Source organism: Narcine bancroftii, chromosome 2, assembly GCF_036971445.1.
Source record: "Narcine bancroftii isolate sNarBan1 chromosome 2, sNarBan1.hap1, whole genome shotgun sequence".
Taxonomy (NCBI): domain Eukaryota; kingdom Metazoa; phylum Chordata; class Chondrichthyes; order Torpediniformes; family Narcinidae; genus Narcine; species Narcine bancroftii.
In genome coordinates this window covers 147917439-147939757 of record NC_091470.1, presented here as the reverse complement: position 1 = coordinate 147939757, position 22319 = coordinate 147917439, and the positions used below count along the sequence as shown (strand labels likewise).

At 39.8% G+C, this 22319-nt stretch overlaps 1 protein-coding gene across 2 annotated transcripts in view; it reads left to right on the top strand.

The window, feature by feature from the left end:
• espn (espin) overlaps positions 1-22319 on the top strand; it is a 116022-nt gene that overhangs the window by 63994 nt on the left and 29709 nt on the right. The window contains exons 8-10 of one of the 2 annotated variants that reach the window (XM_069918502.1): positions 7348-7500; positions 13656-13848; positions 16638-16682. In XM_069918502.1, coding sequence (XP_069774603.1) covers positions 7348-7500; positions 13656-13848; positions 16638-16682 — 391 coding nt within the window. The remainder of the gene's footprint in view (positions 1-7347; positions 7501-13655; positions 13849-16637; positions 16683-22319) is intronic. The other variant, XM_069918503.1, reaches the window with a different exon arrangement.

Sequence of the window (22319 nt, the reverse complement as noted above, 5' to 3'; positions counted from 1 at the left end):
CCAGAAATCTTAAATTAGAGCCAGTGGAAGCGAGGCCTTGGATCACAGGCTCAGACCCTCCACAACATCTGAGAAGTCATCTAATATTGAAAGGAGTGCATTTGATAAGGAGATTAGAAGATCTGCCCTGTAAAATGATTATTGCATCAATTACATTGGACAACGAAGATTTTGCTTCCTGAACACTTTTGGGTGTATTTTATGGAGCTTGGGCTCCTGATCATGAAAATCACCTTAAAAATTTCCTATCATGTGCTGTGTTTTAGATATAACCTACTTCTTGTCTACCAGAAAGCCCACAAAGCAAGGTGTTTTGGTCAGTCCAACCCCCACATCTCCATCGGGCATTCAAAACGGTCAACCAGTTTGCCTATCTCGGCTGCACCATTTCATCAGATGCAAGGATCGACAACGAGATAGACAACAGACTCGCCAAGGCAAATAGCGCCTTTGGAAGACTACACAAAAGAGTCTGGAAAAACAACCAACTGAAAAACCTCACAAAGATAAGTGTATACAGAGCTGTTGTCATACCCACACTCCTGTTCGGCTCCGAATCATGGGTCCTCTACCGGCATCATCTACGGCTCCTAGAACGCTTCCACCAGCGTTGTCTCCGCTCCATCCTCAACATTCATTGGAGTGCTTTCATCCCTAACGTCGAAGTACTTGAGATGGCAGAGGTCGACAGCATCGAGTCCACGTTGCTGAAGATCCAGCTGCGCTGGGTGGGTCACGTCTCCAGAATGGAGGACCATCGCCTTCCCAAGATCGTGTTATATGGCGAGCTCTCCACTGGCCACCGTGACAGAGGTGCACCAAAGAAAAGGTACAAGGACTGCCTAAAGAAATCTCTTGGTGCCTGCCACATTGACCACCGCCAGTGGGCTGATATCGCCTCAAATCGTGCATCTTGGCGCCTCACAGTTCAGTGGGCAGCAACCTCCTTTGAAGAAGACCGCAGAGCCCACCTCACTGACAAAAGGCAAAGGAGGAAAAACCCAACACCCAACCCCAACCAACCAATTTTCCGCTGCAACCGTGTCTGCCTGTCCCGCATCGGACTTGTCAGCCACAAACGAGCCTGCAGCTGACATGGACATTTACCCCCTCCATAAATCTTCATCCGCGAAGCCAAGCCAAAGAAGAGTATAGCACAGTGAGCTAAATGGCTTGCTTTATACCTTAAAGAAAGCCACAACGTTAAGTGAATGACTCCTTCATTCCCAATTCCATGAAAATAATTTTTCTGTACTTCTGCCAAAAATTATTTAAAACAACTCCATCAGAACACCCACCAACCTTCTCATCTCTAGGGAATATGTAGAGTTTATGACATTTATTGGTGGTTTAGTTCAATTCCAAATCACCGGATCCCTATTAGCTCTGCTGCCCTTACTCACTGCTCATCCTTTCCATCCCAATGTGGCAATGTTCTTCTTGTCCTGTCGATCAGCGGATGAGACTTTCTGAACTTACTACACGTTTGCCAGTCCCTGCAGAAATATCTATTTTTAATTCCCCGCAGTGGTAATTCTCAGCTTCTTGACCATATTAGATATGCTTCTATGGAAGGAAGGGCACAACTTCAGGATTGAAGGGCATCCGCTTGGAGCGGAGATATGGGGGATTTTCTTGAACCAGAGGATAATGAATCTGTGGAATTTGTTATCACACGCAGTTGTGGATGCAGAGTCAATGGGTGTTTTTAAGGGAGGGACTGAGATGTTATGGGAATAAGGCAGGCTGAGTGGGAAAATGGATCAGCTCATGATTAAATGGTGGGGCAGACTTGATGGGCTGAATAGACTATTTCTGTTTTGTCTTGCTGTTGAACCCCATGCTGTGGTCTACCATACACCATGAAAGGAATGTGCTTTGGCCATTGCTTAAAACACTTCTCCACTGATTCTTATCTGCTCATTTTCCTTTCTCATGCTTTCTCATGCAAACAAAGAGAGCCAGGTTCAGGAAGGTCAATGGTTGGGTGGGGACAAACTGTGTAGAGACGGGCATGATGGCACAATCTCCCTGGAAGTCAGTGGACTTCCAAGGGTCCAAGGGGAATGGGCTGTGTGTGTGTGTGGAGGTGGGGGGGGGGGTGGTGGGGGAGAGAGATACTGTTATAAAACAACAGAACCATATCAGGATGAACCTTCCTTCTCACTTCTGCCAATGGTATATTTCCATATTTGCAACATGACCTGACTCTATAATGGTCTGTAATGAAGTGCAGAGTCTGAAGTGTAGCTGGAGAGTAGCAAATCTTTGGAATTCTCTACACATGGAGTTTTGTTTTATATGAAATGATTCCCTTCACTTCTGCTTCATGTATTGATTGCTTTGTGAGAGTGTGTGCTTGGGATTGTCTGATCTCAGAAGCTAAGCAGGCACAGGCCTGGTCAGTACTAAGAGGGGAGACTGCCTCAGAACATCAGGTGCTGCAGGTTTCTTTGAAGGGCGCTGTACAAAGTGTCTGCCTTACAGTAGACAAAATTTTTTTAAAATTATGTACTAGGTGAAAAAATTGAACTTTTTTTATTCTTGCTGCATGACATAGAGTCTGAAATTTCATAGTAGCTCATAAATCAACATTTCTCACCATCTCAGTACATGTAATGATTGTCATATCAATCAATCTTCAGCTTGTGGGAGTTTTATGTAAGAAAGTAGTGTGGAGGCAATAGATTCCATGGAATTCTAATGCAGGCCAAAGTGGCTACTCTTCCAGACCAAAATTCCAAACCTGACCTTGTTCAGTGCAATATCAGCTCAGAGGACAATATCAGTGCAGAGGATTGATTTAATGTTTGCCAAGCTGTGATACCTCTTTAGGTCAGTTTTATGGAATTTATTTATTTACTATGGCAGCTGTCCTCCCTGGGGCTTTCTATTTACCACCAGCTTTCAGGCATTGCTACTGTGGGCGGCAAGTGAATGTTGTTTTGAAATCTTACCCCCATTTCTCTCTGACTCTCAGTGCTTTTCTGAGACAGAAAATCACTCAGTATATTTAACAGGATTTTGGTGGGGTTTTGTTAAATATCTTGTTGGAATAAAGCAGCCTCTATCCTCCAGGAGACGAGCACTCAGCGGGACATGGACAGCTTCTTCCTCTCTGTCATCAGATTCCTGAATGTACAATGAAGGATAGACATCTCTTTGTCCCTTTCTTTTTCTTGGACTATTTTTAGTTTTGTAATGGGTTTTGTATAAATGTTTGCACTGTGATGTTGCCACAACACAATGGGGAGTGAAGGAAGGTAGAGAAAAGCCAAAAAGCAGAGACATTGTACCATCCTTACATTAATATCGGTTACATGTCACAAAATCAGCCATCATTTTGATCTCCACAGTTCCAATCATGGTTATACGTACAGTGGATTAGGATTTTGTTCAATCCTTTATTTCTGTTTTCAAAGTTTGTAGATTTGTATTGTAACTAGAAATGAAGAAATGATCAATAGTTAATTGCTCTCTCCCTCAAGTGACTTGACTGCGGCATAGTTCCTCCTGAGGATTTAGGATGTACCATTCAGATCTTCGGACTTTTTGTGCAGCAAGTTGGGGTAAAGTTAAACAAGAAAGTGCAGTACACGAAGGTGCTGGAGAAACTCAGCACGTTACTCAGCATCCATTGGAAGTAAAAAGCCAGTCAACATTTCAGGCCTGAGACCTTTGTCAGGTATAAGAAAACAACAGGTAGACACTGGAATAAAAAAAGTATCCTTTATGGTAATTATTTGTTCTCTCCACATTTTTTTCTCACCTTCCCTGAAATTCTACCATGCCCTTTCACATTGGGAGCAAACCCCACTAACTTGCATGTGTTTTGGGCGTGGAACATAGGAACATAGGAAGTAGGAACAGGAGTAGGCCAAAAATGGCCCATCGAGCCTGCTCCGCCATTCAATACGATCATGGCTGATCTAATTTATGACCTAACTCCACCTACCTGCCTTCTCCCCATATCCCCTGATTCCTCTATCATGTAAAAATTTATCTAACCGAATTTTAAATATGTTTAATGAGGCAGCCTCAACCACTTCCCTGGTTAGAGAATTCCAAACATTCACAACTCTCTGGGAAAAACTATTTTTCCTCATCTCTGTCCTAAATCTACTCCCCCGAATCTTGAGACTGTGTCCTCTCGTTTTAGTTTCCCCGGCCAGCTCAAAAAACCTTCCTACATCTATCCTATCCATACCCTTCATAATCCTATATGTTTCTATAAGATCTCCTCTCATTCTTCTGAACTCGAGCGAATACAATCCTAGATGATTTAATCTTTCATCATAAGTCAACCCCTTCATCCCAGGGATCAACCTAGTAAACCTCCTCTGGACCGTCTCCAAAGCCAGTATATCCTTCCTCAAATATGGAGACCAGATCTGGACACAGTACTCCAGGTGCGGTCTCACCAGTACCTTATACAGTTGCAACATTACCTCCCTACTCCTGAATTCAATTCCTCTAGCGATGAAGGCCAACATTCCATTTGCCTTCTTAATAACCTGCTGCACCTGCAACCTAACTTTTTGTGATTCATGCACAAGCACTCCCAAGTCCCTCTGCACAACAGCATGCTGTAGTTTTTCACCCTTTAAATAATATTCAGCTCTTTTATTTTTCTTGCCAAAGTGGATAACCTCACACTTACTACATTGTACTCCATCTGCCAAACCTTTGCCCACTCATCCAGCTTAACTATATCCCTTTGCAGACTCTCCACATCCTCATTACAATTTGCTCTTCCATTCAATTTGGTGTCATCTGCAAACTTGGCTACACCACATTTTGTCCCCTCCTCCAAGTCATCAATGTAAATGATAAACAGTTGTGGGCCTAACACTGACCCCTGCAGCACCCCACTTACCACTCTCTGCCAACCTGATTTATCCCGACTCTCTGCCTCCTATCAGACAACCAATTTTCAATCCAGGCCAATATACTTCCCCGGACTCCACTTTACTGTAACTTACTGAGAAGTCTCTTGTGCGGCACCTTATTAAACGCTTTCTGGAAATCCAAATATACAACATCAACCTGTTCCCCTCTATCCACCGCACCCATTATATCCTCAAAGAATCCTAACAAGTTTGTCAAACAAGATCTTCCCTTTCTAAAACCATGCTGCGTCTGCCTGATTGAACCCTTACATTCCAAAAGTTTCACTAATTCATCTTTAATGACGACTTCAAGCATTTTTCCAACCACAGACGTCAAGCTAATTGACCGATAATTTCCAGTCTTCTGCCTACATCCCTTCTTAAAAAGTGGCGTGACATTTGCTGTCTTCCAGTCTGCCAGGACCTGCCCAGAATCCAAGGAATTTTGGTATATGACCACCAATGTATCAAATATAATTTCTGCCATTTCCTTCAGAACCCTTGGATGCATATCATCAGGACCAGGTGATTTGTTTGGCTTTAGTCCCATTAGTTTCTCCATCACTACTTCCTTTGTAACAACTATTTTATCAAGGCCCTCCCCAACATTCGCATCCTTAACTCCGCACTTGGGCATGCTGGACATGTCTTCCACTGTGAAGACTGACACAAAATATTTGTTTAATGCCTTGGCCATTTCCTCATTTTTTGCTACCAGTTTTCCTTTCTCATCCTCCAAGGATCCTATGTTAACTCTGGCCACCCTCTTCCGTTTTATATATTTATAAAATTTTTTGCTTTCTGTTTTTATATTTTGTGCCAATTTACTTTCATAATCCTTTTTCCCATTTCTTATTACCCGCTTTGTAACCCCTTGTTATCTCTTAAAGTTTTCCCAATCTTTCAGTTTCCCACTGCTCTTTGCAGCTTTGTACACCTGCACCTTCAATTTTATACTCTCTATTTCCTTTAACCACGGTTGATTTTTCCCTCTCTTGCTGCCCTTTTTCCTGACCAGAATATATTTTTGTTGTGCATTACAAAATATTTCTTTGAAAATCTTCCACTGTTCCTCAACTGTTTCATCAATTAGCCTGTGCTCCCAGTCCACTCTGCCCAATTGCTCCCTCATCCTATGGTAGTCACCCTTGTTTAAACATAATATATTAGTTTTAGATCTAACTATTTCCCCTTCCATCTGAATAAGAAATTCAATCATACTATGATCGCTCTTTCCCAGATGGTCTCTGACTATTACATCATTTACTCTACCTATCTCATTGCACAACACTAGATCCAGGAGAGCATTTTCTCTTGTGGGAGGGAACTGGATCTCCCAGAGGAAAGACATGGGGCCACAAGAACATGCGCACCCTGCATGGACAGCAGCAGAGGTCAGTATTGAACCTGGGCCTCTGGTGCTGTGAGGCAGTGGCGCTCGCTGATGTATCACTGAGAGATTCACTTCACTCCTGAGGAGATATCAGAATTGGTTGAAGGGACTGGGACTCTTTTTGCCAGAAGTGGTGATCTTCTCCATCTGTGGTGCAAACTTTTGGTGTAACACAAAATCAGATCTGACAAAATAAATGCTTGCTGAAATTTCTGCATAAACCAAAAAGACACACCTCGGTCAGATCATTAGAAATCCAGCATGTGGTGAAACCACTATTGTATATATCGTTATATGTAAATGATATGACTATTCCTAATTGACCCTGCTCTCACTAGCCGGCTTGTGACTCCTCCCCTTTCTTCCTCATATAGGCTGTTATGCCACAAGCCTGCCCCCAGTTCGAGTCTGGTTCATTGTGAGCGACCAACACAGGGATGCTGTCCCACTCTTGCAAATAAAAGCCTTCAGTTTCGGTTACTTCAGTCTTTGTGCAATTGATCATGCATCACAACATACAATCTCCAAGCACTGGTCTCATTAGATAAGCGTTCTCTCACATGGTGGTGCTGGTGAGGGAGTCACTCCTTGGCTTGTTGCTTGGAGATTACAGTATTTGGGAACTGTCACATTTAGAGAGAATCCTGAAGGTTATGATATGGCACTTGCAAATCATTAAGAAATTAAATCCAATAATCCACCTGGCTTCTGACTTCCTTCTGGATTTGAAGATCTGGTATTGGTGTTATTTTTAGATGTCTCCATGCTCTTGAATCTACGGGAGTTTTGGGAAAGGGTCCCTGATTATGACTACATTCCTCCAATGCTGGTTACTTCAGATGCCCCTTGAAGTGTCAGTTTCTTCAAAGTAACCTACCAACTCAGGAAGCTAGAAGGCAATCAATGCAGCATGACCTACTTTCTAAATCCTAATTGAAATAAGTACATTTATATTATATGTTTTACATTGACTCTCCGCAGATGCATTGAGTAAATTATTTTTATGGACAACTCGTTGATTCTTTTCTCATTCATTACCCTTGACCTCTTTTCCTCAATGCATAGTTAAATCTCAATGAAATAAATCCAGACAGATTGAGGAGGGTCGAATCAAACCGAAAGTCAAGAAGTTTAAACAAAGAGCCCAGCACAGCCGACTATTACAAGTCCATTGGAAGCAACGTACAACAAAGTGCGCAGATGGCACCCAACGAGGAGGTGAGTGGTGCGCCATCAACGACTCAAAAGACTGAGGTCGAGTCAAGTGACAGGCTTTTATTCACTAAAGAACAAAGGCTCGTCCTGTACTGGGGAGGGGGCTGTGGAATGGTCATCTTTATTCAGGAGCCTGTAGGAGGGGCTACAGGTACAGTTGGCCAATGGGTGTGCCCAACCAGATAAATATCTACAAACAGTGGTTTACCACAGAGAGATTAATCCATCATGGAAATGTCTCTGGGTTTCTTTTACCCAGCTGCCTACTTGGCAATCAACCAGAAGTAGCTGGAAAAGAACATTCATTATTGAAGCAGTAACTCTCAGCTGAACAACAAATGCCTTGCTGCAACATTGTAACAGAATCTTACCATCTGATACAAACCACTTCTTTAAAGAAAACGATCAAACATACAACGTACCATCCATTATCACCCGCCTTGTTTGCTTTAGTTATTGAACCTCTAGCACAATTAATACGTCAGAATGATAGTATCAAAGGTATGAGAGTCTTGAATGAAGATTATAAAATAAATTTATTTGCGGATGACGTTTTGCTGTATTTGGTGGATCCTGATGTTTCTCTGCCAGCACTTCAAGATTCCTTAGAGATTTATGGTCAATTATCTGGTTATAAGGTTAATTGGACTAAAAGTGAAATTTTATCAATTAGTAAAAATGATTATTCAATGTTTAGAAATATTACGAATTTGAAGTGGACGAAACAAATTAAATATTTGGGAATTAATGTTAATACTGACTACCAAAATTTATATTCACTTAATTATCTTCCTTTAATGAAGAAGATTAAGGCTGATTTAGTTAAATGGAAAGATTTACCTTTGGGTTTATTAGGAAGAATTAATACTATAAAAATGAATATTTTTCCTCGTATACAATATTTATTTCAATCAATTCCTTGTTTACAAAAAAGATTTTTTAAGGATTTATATAAAGTAATTAGGGATTTTTTGTGGAAAGGAAAATTTCCTAGGGTGGCGTTGAAAAAATTGATGTGGAATTTTCAATTTGGAGGGTTAACTTTCAATTTTATTATGAAGCAGCTCAATTTAGATTTCTTAGCGCATTAATGGCCACACAAGATATGCCTAGTTGGGCACAGATAGAATTGGCAGTTATTTCTGAAAAATTTTTGAATGAATTTTTATTTCGATGGAATAAAAATTTGATGCAGTAACTTATGATGTACCAATATTGAAACATTTAATGAATTTATGGATAAGTAAATTACATAAAATAGGATTGAAAAATAAGTGGTCGGGAAGATTACCATTATATAATAATCAACTTGTTCCTTTCACGGTATCTAATACTATTTTGAAACAATGGGAGGAGAAAGGAATACATAATTTATCTGACTGTTTTTTAGAAGGTCATTTTTGTTCTTTTGTAATATTGCAAAAGAGATTTGATATAAGTGGTCATTCTATATTTGTGTATTATCAGTTAAGATCTTTTGTAAAACAGGTATGCGATCGTCAAATGAATTTACTGTCTGAAACTGATTTTGAGAAATATGTGCTCTCATTTCCAAAAAAGGGTTATATATCAGGTTTGTATCGTATTTTGTTGGAAAGTGAAAGTAAAATAGATTGGGATAAAGATAAAATGAAATGGGAAAAAGATTTAAGTTTAACAATAACTGAAGAAGATTGGTCTGAAATCTGGCGTAATAGTGTTCGAAAATTGATTAATGCTAGATTGGCGATGATTAATTATAGTTTTATACATCAATTATATTTAACACCCGAAAAATTTAAAAAATTTGGTTTTAGTAAGTCAGATCTTTGTTTTCGCTGTGATCAAGTTTCTGGTACTTTTTTACATGCTGTTTGGTTGTGTGATCGGTTACAACAATTTTGGAAAGGTATTCAATCTGTATTTAATAATCTATATAATCTTCATATTGTATTAGACCCTGATATATTTTTATTAGGGAATATGCAACCGTTGATTGATTTAGAATTAGATAATTACCAGATCTCTTTTATTTACTTAGCGCTGGCAATGGCCAGGAAATGTATAGCGATTACTTGGAAGAATAGAAATGTATTGTCTTTAGATAGGTGGTATTCAGAGATGAAGTTTTGTTTGGTTATGGAAAGAATATCTTTTTCTATACAAGATAAGATGTCTTTTTATGAGTTAAAGTGGACCCCATTTATTGATTATATACAATTTAAATAAATTTGAATTAATTATTATTTTTTCTTTAAAAAAACTTTTTTTTATTATATATTTTTTCTATATATATGTTTTCTTCTTTTTTCTTTTTTTTTAGTTTTTTTATTATTAGTTGGGTTTTTTTGTTTAAGTTCTTTTTGTTTTTGTTTTTTCATATATATTTTTATATAATAAAATTTTTTTGGATTAATAATTAATACTTAATTAATATTTTTTTTGTTTTTTATATATATCGATCTTTTTTTAAGATACATATTTTTAATTTTTTTTATTATACTAATAGTATTAATTCTTCACTCTTTATCGTGGGGGTGGGGAGGGGGGGTTTAGGGGTTAAAATAGTTTTTTTTTAGTTTTAGTTTTTAGTTGTTAGGGGGAGATGCCGAGATTGGTACTGTATTAACTATGTTACTTTGTACTTGTATTACTTTATTTTGTATTTTTTCTGTACGTGAATTACTTACTTTCTTCATATGTTAAAATTAATAAATAAAGTTTCGAAAAAAAAAATAACGTACCAGTTATATGAATAAACAAAATATTTAGCTAAAATCAAAAAGAGAAAATGCTGGGCGTTCAGCAGCAAGAGAAACAGAGGTAATGTTTCAGGTCAGAGAACACAAAAAAAGGCAGAGAAACATAAACACTGCAGATCACGGGTGGCCAAACTTTTTTGGGTGTGAACCACATACAGAAAAATACAAGGAGTCAAAGGCCCAGACAATATGAAGCCTGGCAGTTTTCAACCAGTTACACTGCAAGAAAAACTGTGCTTTTAGACCAGAAGACCCCTGTACCATTAATAATTCATTTTCTATCAACATAACTATACAACACTACTGAACAGTTTAATATAATGGTAGTTAACTACAGGAGGTATTTCCTGATCTGACTCTTAAATTTAATTTAAAATGGAATCTAATAGTTGTTCAAAATGGCAGCGGCAACTAGTGTTAAAACAAAAGTGAAATGTACATACACTCCAATTTATTGTTAAAACTATGTTCTTCTTCTTTCTTTGGCTTGGCTTCGCGGACGAAGATTTATGGAGGGGGTAAATGTCCACGTCAGCTGCAGGCTCGTTTATGGCTGACCAGTCCGATGCGGGACAGGCAGACACGGTTGCAGCGGTTGCAGGGGAAAATTGGTGGGTTGGGGTTGGGTGTTGGGTTTTTCTTCTTTTGTCAGTGAGGTGGGCTCTGCGGTCTTCTTCAAAGGAGGTTGCTGCCTGCCGAACTGTGAGGTGCCAAGATGTACGGTTTGAGGTGATATCAGCCCACTGGCGGTGGTCAATGTGGCAGGCACCAAGAGATTTCTTTAGGCAGTCCTTGTACCTCTTCTTTGGTGCACCTTTGTCACGGTGGCCAGTGGAGAGCTCGCCATATACGAGCCACTTAATAATGGGCAATGGACTGCAGAAGGCCCAGGGGCTCTAGTTTGGTCACCTCTGCTGCAGATGGTGGCATCTTGAGCAAACAGAGGAGTTCAGCAGGCCAGACGGCATCCAAGGGTAGAAATGATCAGTGAACCCAAAAGAGAGAAAACCACTTGTCTAAGGTGCTTGCATTTGATATTTAGTATAAAGATTGTAGCAAACCCCCTAAATGGAAAATGAGATGTTGCAGCTTTAACCTTCGTTGTGTTCGTCGCAAGAGCCAAGGGGAAGAAAGGTCAGTATGAGAGTGGGGTGGAGATTTGAGAGACTCTGTTCATCCCTGCAAACTGTCCTCTGGAGCGTCACGTTCCAGACTGACCTCTGATCTCTGCAAGGCATTTACATATTCTTCCTGTGATCGTGAGTTTCTTCCAATGTGCCATAGATTCTGCTTGGTAGGTAATTAGCTGCTGTGAATGACCCCTTTCTGCGGTTGGGATGTTGGGGAATTGAAGGGAAGTTGAATGGCACCTGGTAGAGAAATAAGAAGTTGGGAGCCTACTTCGCAATGCAATCAGCATTCATATAAGATGTTAAACTGAGACCATAACTTCAAGAAGCCATGGAAAAATATTAAGGTGCAATTCAACTGGGATGTTTCCTGCAATGCTATTGAAATTTCCAGACCCCAAATCACAATTCTATAAATAGATTACCCGATCAGTTATCCCAGTGCCACCTTGAATCCCATGGCCAATTAGACAAGGGGCAGCGTGGGTAGCGTAGCAGTTAGCATAATACTGCAGCAGGGCCAGTGACCCGGGTTCAAATCCAGCACTGTTTCTAAGGAGTTTGCATATTCTCCCCGAGTCTGCTTGTTTTCCTCCGGGTGCTCCGGTTTCCTCCCACCCTTCAAAATGTACGGGGGTTGTTGGTCATTTGGGTGTAATTGAGCAGTACGGGTTTGTGGGGAGGAAGGGCCTGTTACCGTGCCGTGTGTCTAAATTTAAAAGTTGAGATTTGCATCGCCTCTTTACAGGATTGTTAATAGCTAACCGCATGCATTCAGGATTGGGGTCATATTTAGGCTAGATACATTATAAACACCTGGTTCCTTCCCAGAAGAAGGGCAGAGCATTGGGTTAAACGACATTGTGATCCCTGCAGTCATTTTCTCCTGATACTTGATGCTGTGAACAGGATTACAATGATGTAGTTATTTATTTCAAAATCAAATCTTTCTTGTATTAGATCCCGATATATTTTTATTAGGGAACATGCAATCATTAATTGATTTAGGTTTAGAGGATTATCAGATTTCCTTTATTTATTTAGCTTTAGTCGTGGCTAAGAAATGTATAGCACTTACTTGGAAAGATAAAAATATACTAACTTTAGATAAGTGGTATTTGGAGATGAAATTTTGTTTGACTATGGAAAGGATATCTTTTTCAATTCAGGATAGATGTCTTTTTATAAGTTAAAGTGGACTCCGTTTGCTAATTATATGCATTTGTTTGATTTAAATATATGCTTAAGCGTGATATTTTAGTATTGATAAAAAAAATTTTTTGTTGTTAGAATTATTTTTAGGTTAAGTTTTATCTGTTTTTTTGTAAGTGGGTATTTTTTTTTCCATATATAACATTGTTAATTTTATTAACTCTTCACTCTTTATTTTGGGGGGGGGGGGGTTGGACTAATTTTAAGTTAGATTACTAATATTGTGTTACAATTAATGGGGGGGTTATTTTGTGTAGTTTTCTGATGTAATATTGTAATCATACCATTTTAATTTTTTTTATTTTTCTTTAAATATAATTTTCTATTGTATTCATGTTATAAAATTTTAAATAAAGTCTTCAAAATCAAATCTTTAACTTCCAGTCTTGGGCTTTGCAATTAAATTCCCTGGCTGCATGCCCGGGAAGATGATTTCTATTTAAGTGCAGGAATATTTTTACAGGGCAAATGTTAGAAGTTTATTTTTTAAATTTAGAGATGCAGCCTGGTAACAGACCCTTCCACCCTGTCCAAATACATCCAACTAACCTACTAATCCCATATGTCTTTGAATCATGGAGCAAGCCAGAGCACTCAGAGGAAGCCCACGTAAACACAGATAGAATGAACAAATTCCTTACAGACAGCGCTGGGTTCTAACCAGGGTCTCTGGCGCTGTCGTAGCATTGTGGCAATCACTATACAAACCGTGCTCCCTGAACTTCTCTGGAATTTAACACAAGTTCTTCCATTTGAAACATTACATCTGTTTATCTCTCCACAGATGCTGCCTGGTCTGTCGAGGGTTCCCAGCATGTTCTGATTTCACTTTTAGATTTCCAGCTTGAACAGTATTTTGAATTCCATTATCTTTTGCTTTTAAAAACCTCAACCTGTGTCTCGACATCTATGAGGGATTGTGTATAATCTTTGAAGTGGGATAGAACCTGGCCCTGTCCGGCAAAAATAAAATGGTCATCCCTCCACTTTGAGAGGACTGTAAACGTTGTGGGAGCACTGAATTCTGTAACATGGACTAGTATTTCTAATCCCAGTTCACTCATTGCTTCCCTAGGGCTCTCTTGTACCAGAGACGGGACTTAGGAATGGAAGCATTCCAGAAAACCAACCCATCAGCGAAATACCTGCTCCTCCACCGCCTCCACCTCTCCCGGAAACTGTGTCAAATCCTCCTCCTCCTCCCCCACTGCCAACGGAGGACATGATGTCCAGCAGCATCCAGCGAAGACCTTCATCTTCTGCCGGAAGTGAGTAGTTGCTCATGTCGTAGTCAGTTGGACAGGTAGTGTGGAAGAAACTGCTGAGGAATCTAATATTTATGATGTTGCTTGATACTGCAGATGTGAAGAGAATATTCCCACTCATGGAAGCCAGTGAGATCCAAGAATTCTCACAGGCAGTAAGCCAGGACAATTATTTATTTTTGAAGCAAGATAAAAATTTGCACAAACACGTTAGTTTAAGGCAGAACTGAGAGCGTTTAATAAATAACCAATTAAAATAATTTTGATTTTAGTTGCAAACGTGGTGTGCTTTATAAAACTGACAGCAGCAGAGAACCTCCTTGGCAGTAATTATGAGAGTACAATAAAAGCCCAATTGCCCCTTATTCAATAAAACCTAATGTTTTGATTTGCTTCTTCAGAATAATCAATGTGGCTTTTTTTTAAAAAATGGTTCACATCAAATTTCTAACTCTGTGTTGCCGAAACAGCGGGGCCTTTGATAATAGGCAAGATTTTTACTGACATTGAGAATCGAGATCCTTTTCGCTGCGTGTTTGTGGAGCCTACATAAGTATTACAGGTTTGCCATCAATACACCTCCAAATTCATGGCCATTATATGCTATTTTGACAACAAGACTAAAAAGCTTTTTGGGATGAATATTGACCAAAGTTAGTTGCTTCTGGTACAGTTATTAAGCAAGTGTGTTGAAAAAAATTTGGGTTATTGTTTATGTAAATTATTTATTTATGTGATGTCAACTCCGTATATTATCAGAGGTTGCGTTGCTAAACTTCCATGTCTGTGACTAGATCAAGAAAGGCAGGGAATTGACTTTTTAATATTATTTAAATTAGTTTTATTGGATTGAAAGTTGAAACAAGGAAAGGCGTTCTACTCTAACATATCTACCAGGCAGCTCGAGAAAGAAATTTTCTAATTTGGACATTTCCATTTCTGGCAACCTTGCATGGTGTTAAATGTGTAATTAACCAAAAGAGCTAGAGCTATAGAAAGTAAAGGGCAATTAACATTTAGGACCTCATCCCTTCATACTTTGACAAAGGGCTCAGGCCTGAAACATTGGTTACCATTTACTTCCAATAGATGCTGGTGTCCTGGTGAGTTTCTCCAGCATCTGGAGACTCTCCCATTTAACTCTATGGTGTAAAATGTACAGAATTTGGTCTTCACTATATTACAGGACATCAGTGTACAGTGCCTATTCACAGTATATGACAAAGTAATGGCAAAGTTGTTTTGCAAGTTTAGTCAGTATAGGTGCACACATATTAATAAAAATGCATTGCATATACTTAAATGTGGACAGGGTTTTTGGTTCTTAAAGAAGAATAATGCAGGGGTACCAAAGTGCAGAGTGCTCTTTTTATATTTATATGAAGATAAATGTTAAGCAGTTCAATGTAAAAGACTAATCCAGTTCATTTTCTAAGAGGGGATGCCAGCTGATTTGAAATTTCTAGCATCTGTTCCACTTTTGAACTGTGAGATAATGAATCGTGGAGTTATACACTATGGAAACAAGTCTTCCGGCCCAACTTCCCCACACCAACCAAAACTTCCCACCTACCTGCGTTTGGCCCATAACTCTAAACCTATCCTATCCACGTATCTGCCCAATATTTTTCTTACTGCTTCACCCACCTCCTCTGGCAGCCCATTCCATGCACCCACCACCATTTGTTAAATAAAGTCACCCCCTCAGGTTCCTGTTAAATCTCCCCCCTCCCCCATCCTAAACCTATGCCCATTGTTTACTGATTCCCCTGCTCACCTGATCTATTCCCTTCATGATTTTGAATACATTCAGCATTAATCTTGTTTACCCTGATGTTGTGATGTTAAGACACAGGCAGAGCAAGCCTTGCCCAGAAGCAAGGCATGAGAAACACATTTTGAGCTGTAATTCGGGAAAGCTTCATGCCTGAACACTGAACATGATGCTCAATCTACACAGTATTTCAACATTAAAGCATTAGTACACAATAACATTGACTGACCTTTCAAATTTGTGAATATTCTAGATTTCTTTAAATTGTGATAGGTGATAGTGGTGTTATAGGGAAGAAAAGAGCAAAGGGATGTTTATCCATGGAGTAAGATGTCTTCACCTATGTTTCTCTTTGTTGATTGCTGAGTTCTTGGCCTTCTTAGTGGCTCAGATATCGGGGTCTGAAGGGCCAGTGTCATCATAGACCCGAGTTTAAAGACTGTGCGGATTTTGTGGCATCAGCCCCCGGTATTTCCAGCATAACTTTGTCCATCACCTTCCATCTGAGCCAGTGCTTCCATAGGAGGAATGTGCAAAGAGCTGAATGGCCAAGTGCAGGGTTGGGAACCCACAGGCACTGATATGAATGCAGCCCATGTTTATACCACTGAAACACTTTAGTGGCAACAGTGATTCGCCGAAATGTCCAATAAGTTTAAAATAAGATGGAATTGCAAAGTTATGAAAAATATTGTTTATAAAAATAATTCATTTCTCTCCAAAAAAGTAATACATTTTGCAACTTATTACAATGTGTTCCAATGCCTTTGAGCTCTCTAACTGTTTTTTTTCTCCTTCTACCATCTCTTCTGTCTCTCTCTCTGCTGTGTTTATTTGTTCCATCCCTGCTGCCTCCACACTGCACTGACAAACAATGCTCCCTCGTGTCACCATTTGCTTTGGATTACGGCATCTCCTGCCTCTTGCCATGTGATTTCCTATTGTGTAACGCTTCTCTCAATGATGGGTGTGTATGGAACCGGCAAATCCCCTGCCATGGCTGCTTCTCCTCTCTTAGCTGTTTCTCACCATCCAGAAGGCAGAGGACCAAAGTTCATGAAGAGTAAGTAATTTGATCATTGTTGTGCCTCATGTTAGTTAGTCCTCAGTAAGGCAGTAAAACCAGATGAGCGCGCATCGGTAGAACCAAAAGGAACACTGAGCTAACGCAATCCTTTCTGGTCTCCTCTTGCACTAAAGGTGGGTGGGGATCAAATTTGACTTTCTGCTTTTTTGTTGCTTTGTGTTAAAACTATGTGGAATATTGGCCAATGTTATTCTTATAAAGTTTTGATTGTAACATTCCAACTGCCTCACTGAATAGCTGCAATCTAAGGCTTATGTTCGAGAGGTAACTGAAGATTTTTGCATTGAAGAAACCTCTGTCATATATTGTGAATTATTCTTTTCAAATTCATTATAGTCAAAATATTTTTTTAATTGGACCATGCATGGATACGGTTTCCTTTGCAAAGGCTTTTTAGATTGAGTTTTTAAAAAAAAACTATTGTGTCGAAAGGGATAACTGAGTGCTTTGGTGGGAGGAATATTTTCCAGTGAGATTATAGATATGTAGTGAAGGATTAGTCTGCTGAGTGATTTTCAGTGAAACTGTGAACAGACTTTGAAGGGCAGTCTTCAGGATTTGGGGATCAGTTATGAAAACTCTTCAGTTGTAAAATGTGAGTGATTTAGAAGTCTCTTGTTGCCAACTCCGGTTGGAACTCGGAACACATTGCCACCAAAATTGGCCGTGATGCAAATCATTCCAACTTCCAAAAGTAAAAGTGAATGCGTAATCAAAGTTGAAGAAGCTGTTGGCCGAGGAAAGGGTGCTGGACAATAGGTTTGGTCTTGGAGACACAGAGTAAACCTGGACTCAATCCTCCTTCTAAAAATTACTGTGCTTTGTGCTGCTAAATACCAGATAACAGACTTTTCATGAATACATTTCTCCTCATAGTGGCCTAAAAGGTTCAAGGTTCCTTTTATTTTCAAGTAATAATACATTAAAAATGTAAAATACATGAACTTTTGCCTCCCGTAAGGCAGATGAAGTGTCACTATTAGTATCATCCTACACCCCTTTCAAACGAGAGAAAGAGAAGCAAAAGAGAGTCCCTTCAGAGGCACTGAGGGTCCGTGAATTCATCTCCAGTGCTCCCGCAGCCTCTGCAGCCATACAGACCCCTGTTCAATCCAGGAGAACCCTTGTCCCACTATTGGAAATTACTGCAGATAAAATATGAACCAAAAAGATGCCAGGTGGCAACGTAAAAACAGAAGGGGCCATACTAATAACAGGAGGAGATGAATTTCCAAAGAGAAATTCACTGCGGCAACCAGTGAAGTTGTTTATTTGAAGTGCGCTTATGCAATGTTTCCCATACTACAGTATGCTGAAGCCCTACAGCTGCAAAATCTAATTTCCACATGTAACTTCTGAAGTGTCTGCTACCATTGCCATAGCATTAGCTTTGGATGTGTGGATGAATTGGTTACCTGAGCAAGTACCTTACTTTGACCAGTATTTATTTTAGTATTATACCTTCTGCTTGAAGGTAGCAGTTAGAAAAGGTTGTAACCAGAGTGATGGGGATCCTTTATGATGTAGGCTGCTCTCTTGAGGCAGTACCTCATGTAGATGTCTTCAATGGAAGGGAGCTCCATGCCCGTTATGTGTACTTGTCTCTTTCTGCAGCCCTTGCCATTCCGAGATGTTCAACTTACCAAACCAGGTTGAGGTACAACCAGTCAGTATATATTGCACAGTACATCTGGAGAAGTTTGATGGAGTACTTGACAGCATGCCAAACCTCCTCAGACTTTTTAGAAAGTTGAGGTGGTCTGCCTTATTCACAGTTGCTTTAGAGTGCTGGCTCCAACAGAGACCCTCCGATATGTGGGGTCCCAGGAGGATAAAGGCACTAACCCTCTCCACTGCCATCCTGTCAATGAAGACACAAGGGCTGGCCCCTCAGACTCCCCTTCCTAAAATCAACAATAAGCTTCTTGGTCTTGCTGATGTTGAGAGCAAGTTTGCTGTTCTGGTACCCCTCAACCAGATTCTCAATCTCCATTGATATTCTGCCCCATCATTTCCTGTTATTTGGTAAAACAACAATGGTGTTTTCAGTGTATTTATAGATTGCGTTAGAGCCAAAATTGGTTCAGAAATCAAAGGTGTACAGGGAATAGAGCAGCGGACTAAGCACGCAGCCTTGGGGGTGCCCTCAGCAAGGAGGAGCTGATGCTGCCAATCTGCACTGATTAGGGTCTTGTAATTAATTGTGCATCAGGATGCAGATTAACTTCTTTACATACAAAATTAAATATTTAGCAATTTTGGAAACTTCTGCAACTTTCCTAGAAGTTTCTGGAACTGCACATTGAGACTCACTGATTTCTGGGAATTAGATCATTTGAGATAAAGGCAGAAACCTGGAGTTGAGTCATTTGCAGTATCCTTGATTATACCAAGTAACCAAAGTAAATTTAGGGCCCATATAATTTCCTCTTGTTCTTTTCCCAATGTTTTTTTAAAAATATTTTATTTACATTTCCATACATGTATTAATATCCAAATACAGAAAATTATGGTCATATTTTCCAAATCAGTTATAGGTGTTGCAAATTATACCCCGCTGAAATCCCACCAACACCCCTCCCCCCAAATAATAATTCTCAAAGAAAGAAAAAGATAGAAATAAAGAGCATCATCAAAGAACAGTAAAGAAAAAAAGAAAAACAAACCTGGTTACCAAAATATCACCACCAGTTCTCTTCCCAATGTTGTGAAACCCTGGACGTAGGAGATTCAGTCTTTTATTTTATCTTCAAGTTTCCCTTCCTCTTTCCTTTTACCTCATCTTCCACCAATACCCACATTCCCAATTATCTTCCTGCACGAAGCTGTGACTCTATCTTGAACAAGCTGATATCATACACATCTTGAAAGAGCTCAGCTAGGTGGTCATTTAAACCTTGTAGGCAAATTGTTTAGTTTGAGGTGTCATCATAGCTGAGCCTAAACATTCATTCAAGTGCATGTTCACACACATGCATACCCACACGCTCGTGTAGAATTTGCATTAAGCTTGCCACTCTGTAACAAGGTCCAAAATTTCATGTTAATTTCAGTCAGTAAGTACACTACAGCTCAGCCTTCAATGCCATTATTCCCTCAGAGCTGGTCAACAACCCCCCCCCCCCCCCACCACCCGCCCCACCCACCTGCAACTGGATCTTTAATTTCCTCATCGGAAGATCACAGTCAGTACCAATTGGAAACAACATCTCCTCCTCACTGATTATCAATGCAGGCGCACCCCAAGGATGTGTGCTTAGTCCACTGCTCTACTCATTATACACCCATGACTGTGGCCAGGAACAATTCCAATGGTGTCTACAAGTTTGCCGATGACACCACAGTTGTCGGTAGAATCACAAACAGCTATGAGGAAGGTACAGCAGCTCGTTGAGTGGTGTCACGCCAACAACCTTGTGCTCAATGTTAGCAAAACCATAAAGATGATTGTGGACTTCAGGAAGAAGTCAAAGGGACAGGGCCCAGTCCTCTTCAAGGGCTCAGTAGTAGAAAGGATCAAGAAACTCAAATGTCTGAGTGTCAACATCTCTGAGGATCTGTCCTAAAGCCTCCATGTCCTCTATCTACAAGAGAAGGTCTTAAAAAAGCAGTCTCTATCCTCAAAGACCCTCACCACCCAATCCATACCCTCTGCCACCATTGGTTAAAAGGTACAGGAGCCTAAAGACAAGCACTCAATGGCACAAGGACAACTTCTTCCCTGCTGCCACCAAAGACACTGCCTTACTTTCCGTACACTATATTTTTTATTTATTGATGCTGCAAACCCCGAATTTCATGACTAGTTCATGGGAATAGATGGTAATTCTGAGGTTAAGTGGCTGCAGTAAGTTGTGTGTAGTGATCAGTGGAATCTGAGTGTAGATGATGTAAATGTGGGGAGAATGAGTGGAGGATTGTTGTAAATGGATGATCAGAATGGAATTGATGGGCTAAAGAGCCTGCTGTACAGCTTCTTCTCCTCTGCTGTCAGATTTATGAATGGACAATGACCCATAGACTTTCTCTCACTTTCTCCAATTTTCTTTCACAATTTATTTATTTTTGAAATGTAATTTATAGTAATATTTGCCCTGTAATGCTGAGGCAAAGCGCAGGCTTGTGGCATTCTGATTACAACTCTCTGGTTAAAAGATTGTGAAATAATGTAAAAATTAGTTGGTGCTGGAAACCAGAAATATTATCAGGAAAATGCTGGAAATATTTAGCTGGACAGGCAGCATCTATGGAAAGAGAATCAGAGTTAACATTCCAGGTAAAAGACCTGCCGAAACATTAACTTTGATCCTCTTTCTGCAGATGTTGACCTGTTGAATGTTTCTGCCACTTCCTGCATTCATTTTAGACATAATTGTTGGAGAGAGGCCATTGTTTTCAATCTTTGGACTAGTAAATAAAAGATGAGATCTATTCTGTGCAACTAAAGCAACTTCTTGTCAAATTAAGGCAGGTACTAGGTTGCTTTGAATAGTCCATTTGAAAGTGGTTAAGGAATGAATTATTTAGTTGTGTACTAACAGCAGGTTTCTGGAAGTGTGAGGGTTGAGACAGCAGTGGAACAGACTGACTGCATTATAGTGTTCAGAACAACTTGATCTATATTACAAGTAAGAATTTGGCTTGTACCTGTAAAACTCCTTTCAGCAGTTCAGGCCATCCTAAATATTTTTGTCATTAAGTAGAGTCACTATTTTAATAGAGCATATCACAGCTACCTTGCACATTTTTTTCAAATAGCCCATTTTAGATCAGTGATGAGCATTTATCAGCAAGAGACCCCTTTCTCGCTTTCATCTTTCCCTGTGTCTTCTTTTCTCTCTCTCTCTCTCTCTCTCTCTCTTCCCTTTTTTCCCCCTGACTCCTTTCACAGAGCCAAAAACTACCCCCTCTTCCCCCAATCAATTCTCCTGTCCTCTCATCGTATCCAATTAACACCTTTTGTCTGTTGGTCTGTACGGGTTTTACAAATACCTGCTTCACACAAATTTGCTTTGATGAAGAAACCTGTGTTTGCCTTTACGCAAGGATTTTCACTTTTAAGAAAGCAACGAGCCATCAGAGAGGCTGCTCACACTCTCCAAGCAGCTCTTCCTCTCTCTCCTACATCCCAGTCTCCTGTACTTCCCACCACCCCAACCTCTGAAGACTCAGCCTAACTACACTGTACATACATTATTTCTTCTTTATAGGCTGTGTATTTTTATCATTCCTGCTTTTAATAAATGTTGGTGATATTTGGTATGATTTGGCAGGTTTTTTTTGGATCTGAGAATGCTCAAAAATTTTTCCCATGGAAATCAATGGTAATCGCGTCTTCACTTTACACCATTTTGGCTTACTAAAGGTTCTGTAGGAACACTCTAGTTTTGTAAAGTGGGGTATATCTGAATTCCTCCCCCTCCCATTCTTATCTATTCCCCAGCTTTTTAATACAGAAGCCTGTCTTTTCTTTCTACTCATACCTTGAGGAAGGGCTCAGGCCCGAAACATTGGTAATATATCTTTACCTCCTATGGACGCTGTGAGACCTGCTGAGTTCCTCCAGCATTTTTGTGTTTTTACTTCAATCACAGAGTAGCGGACTTTTGTGTT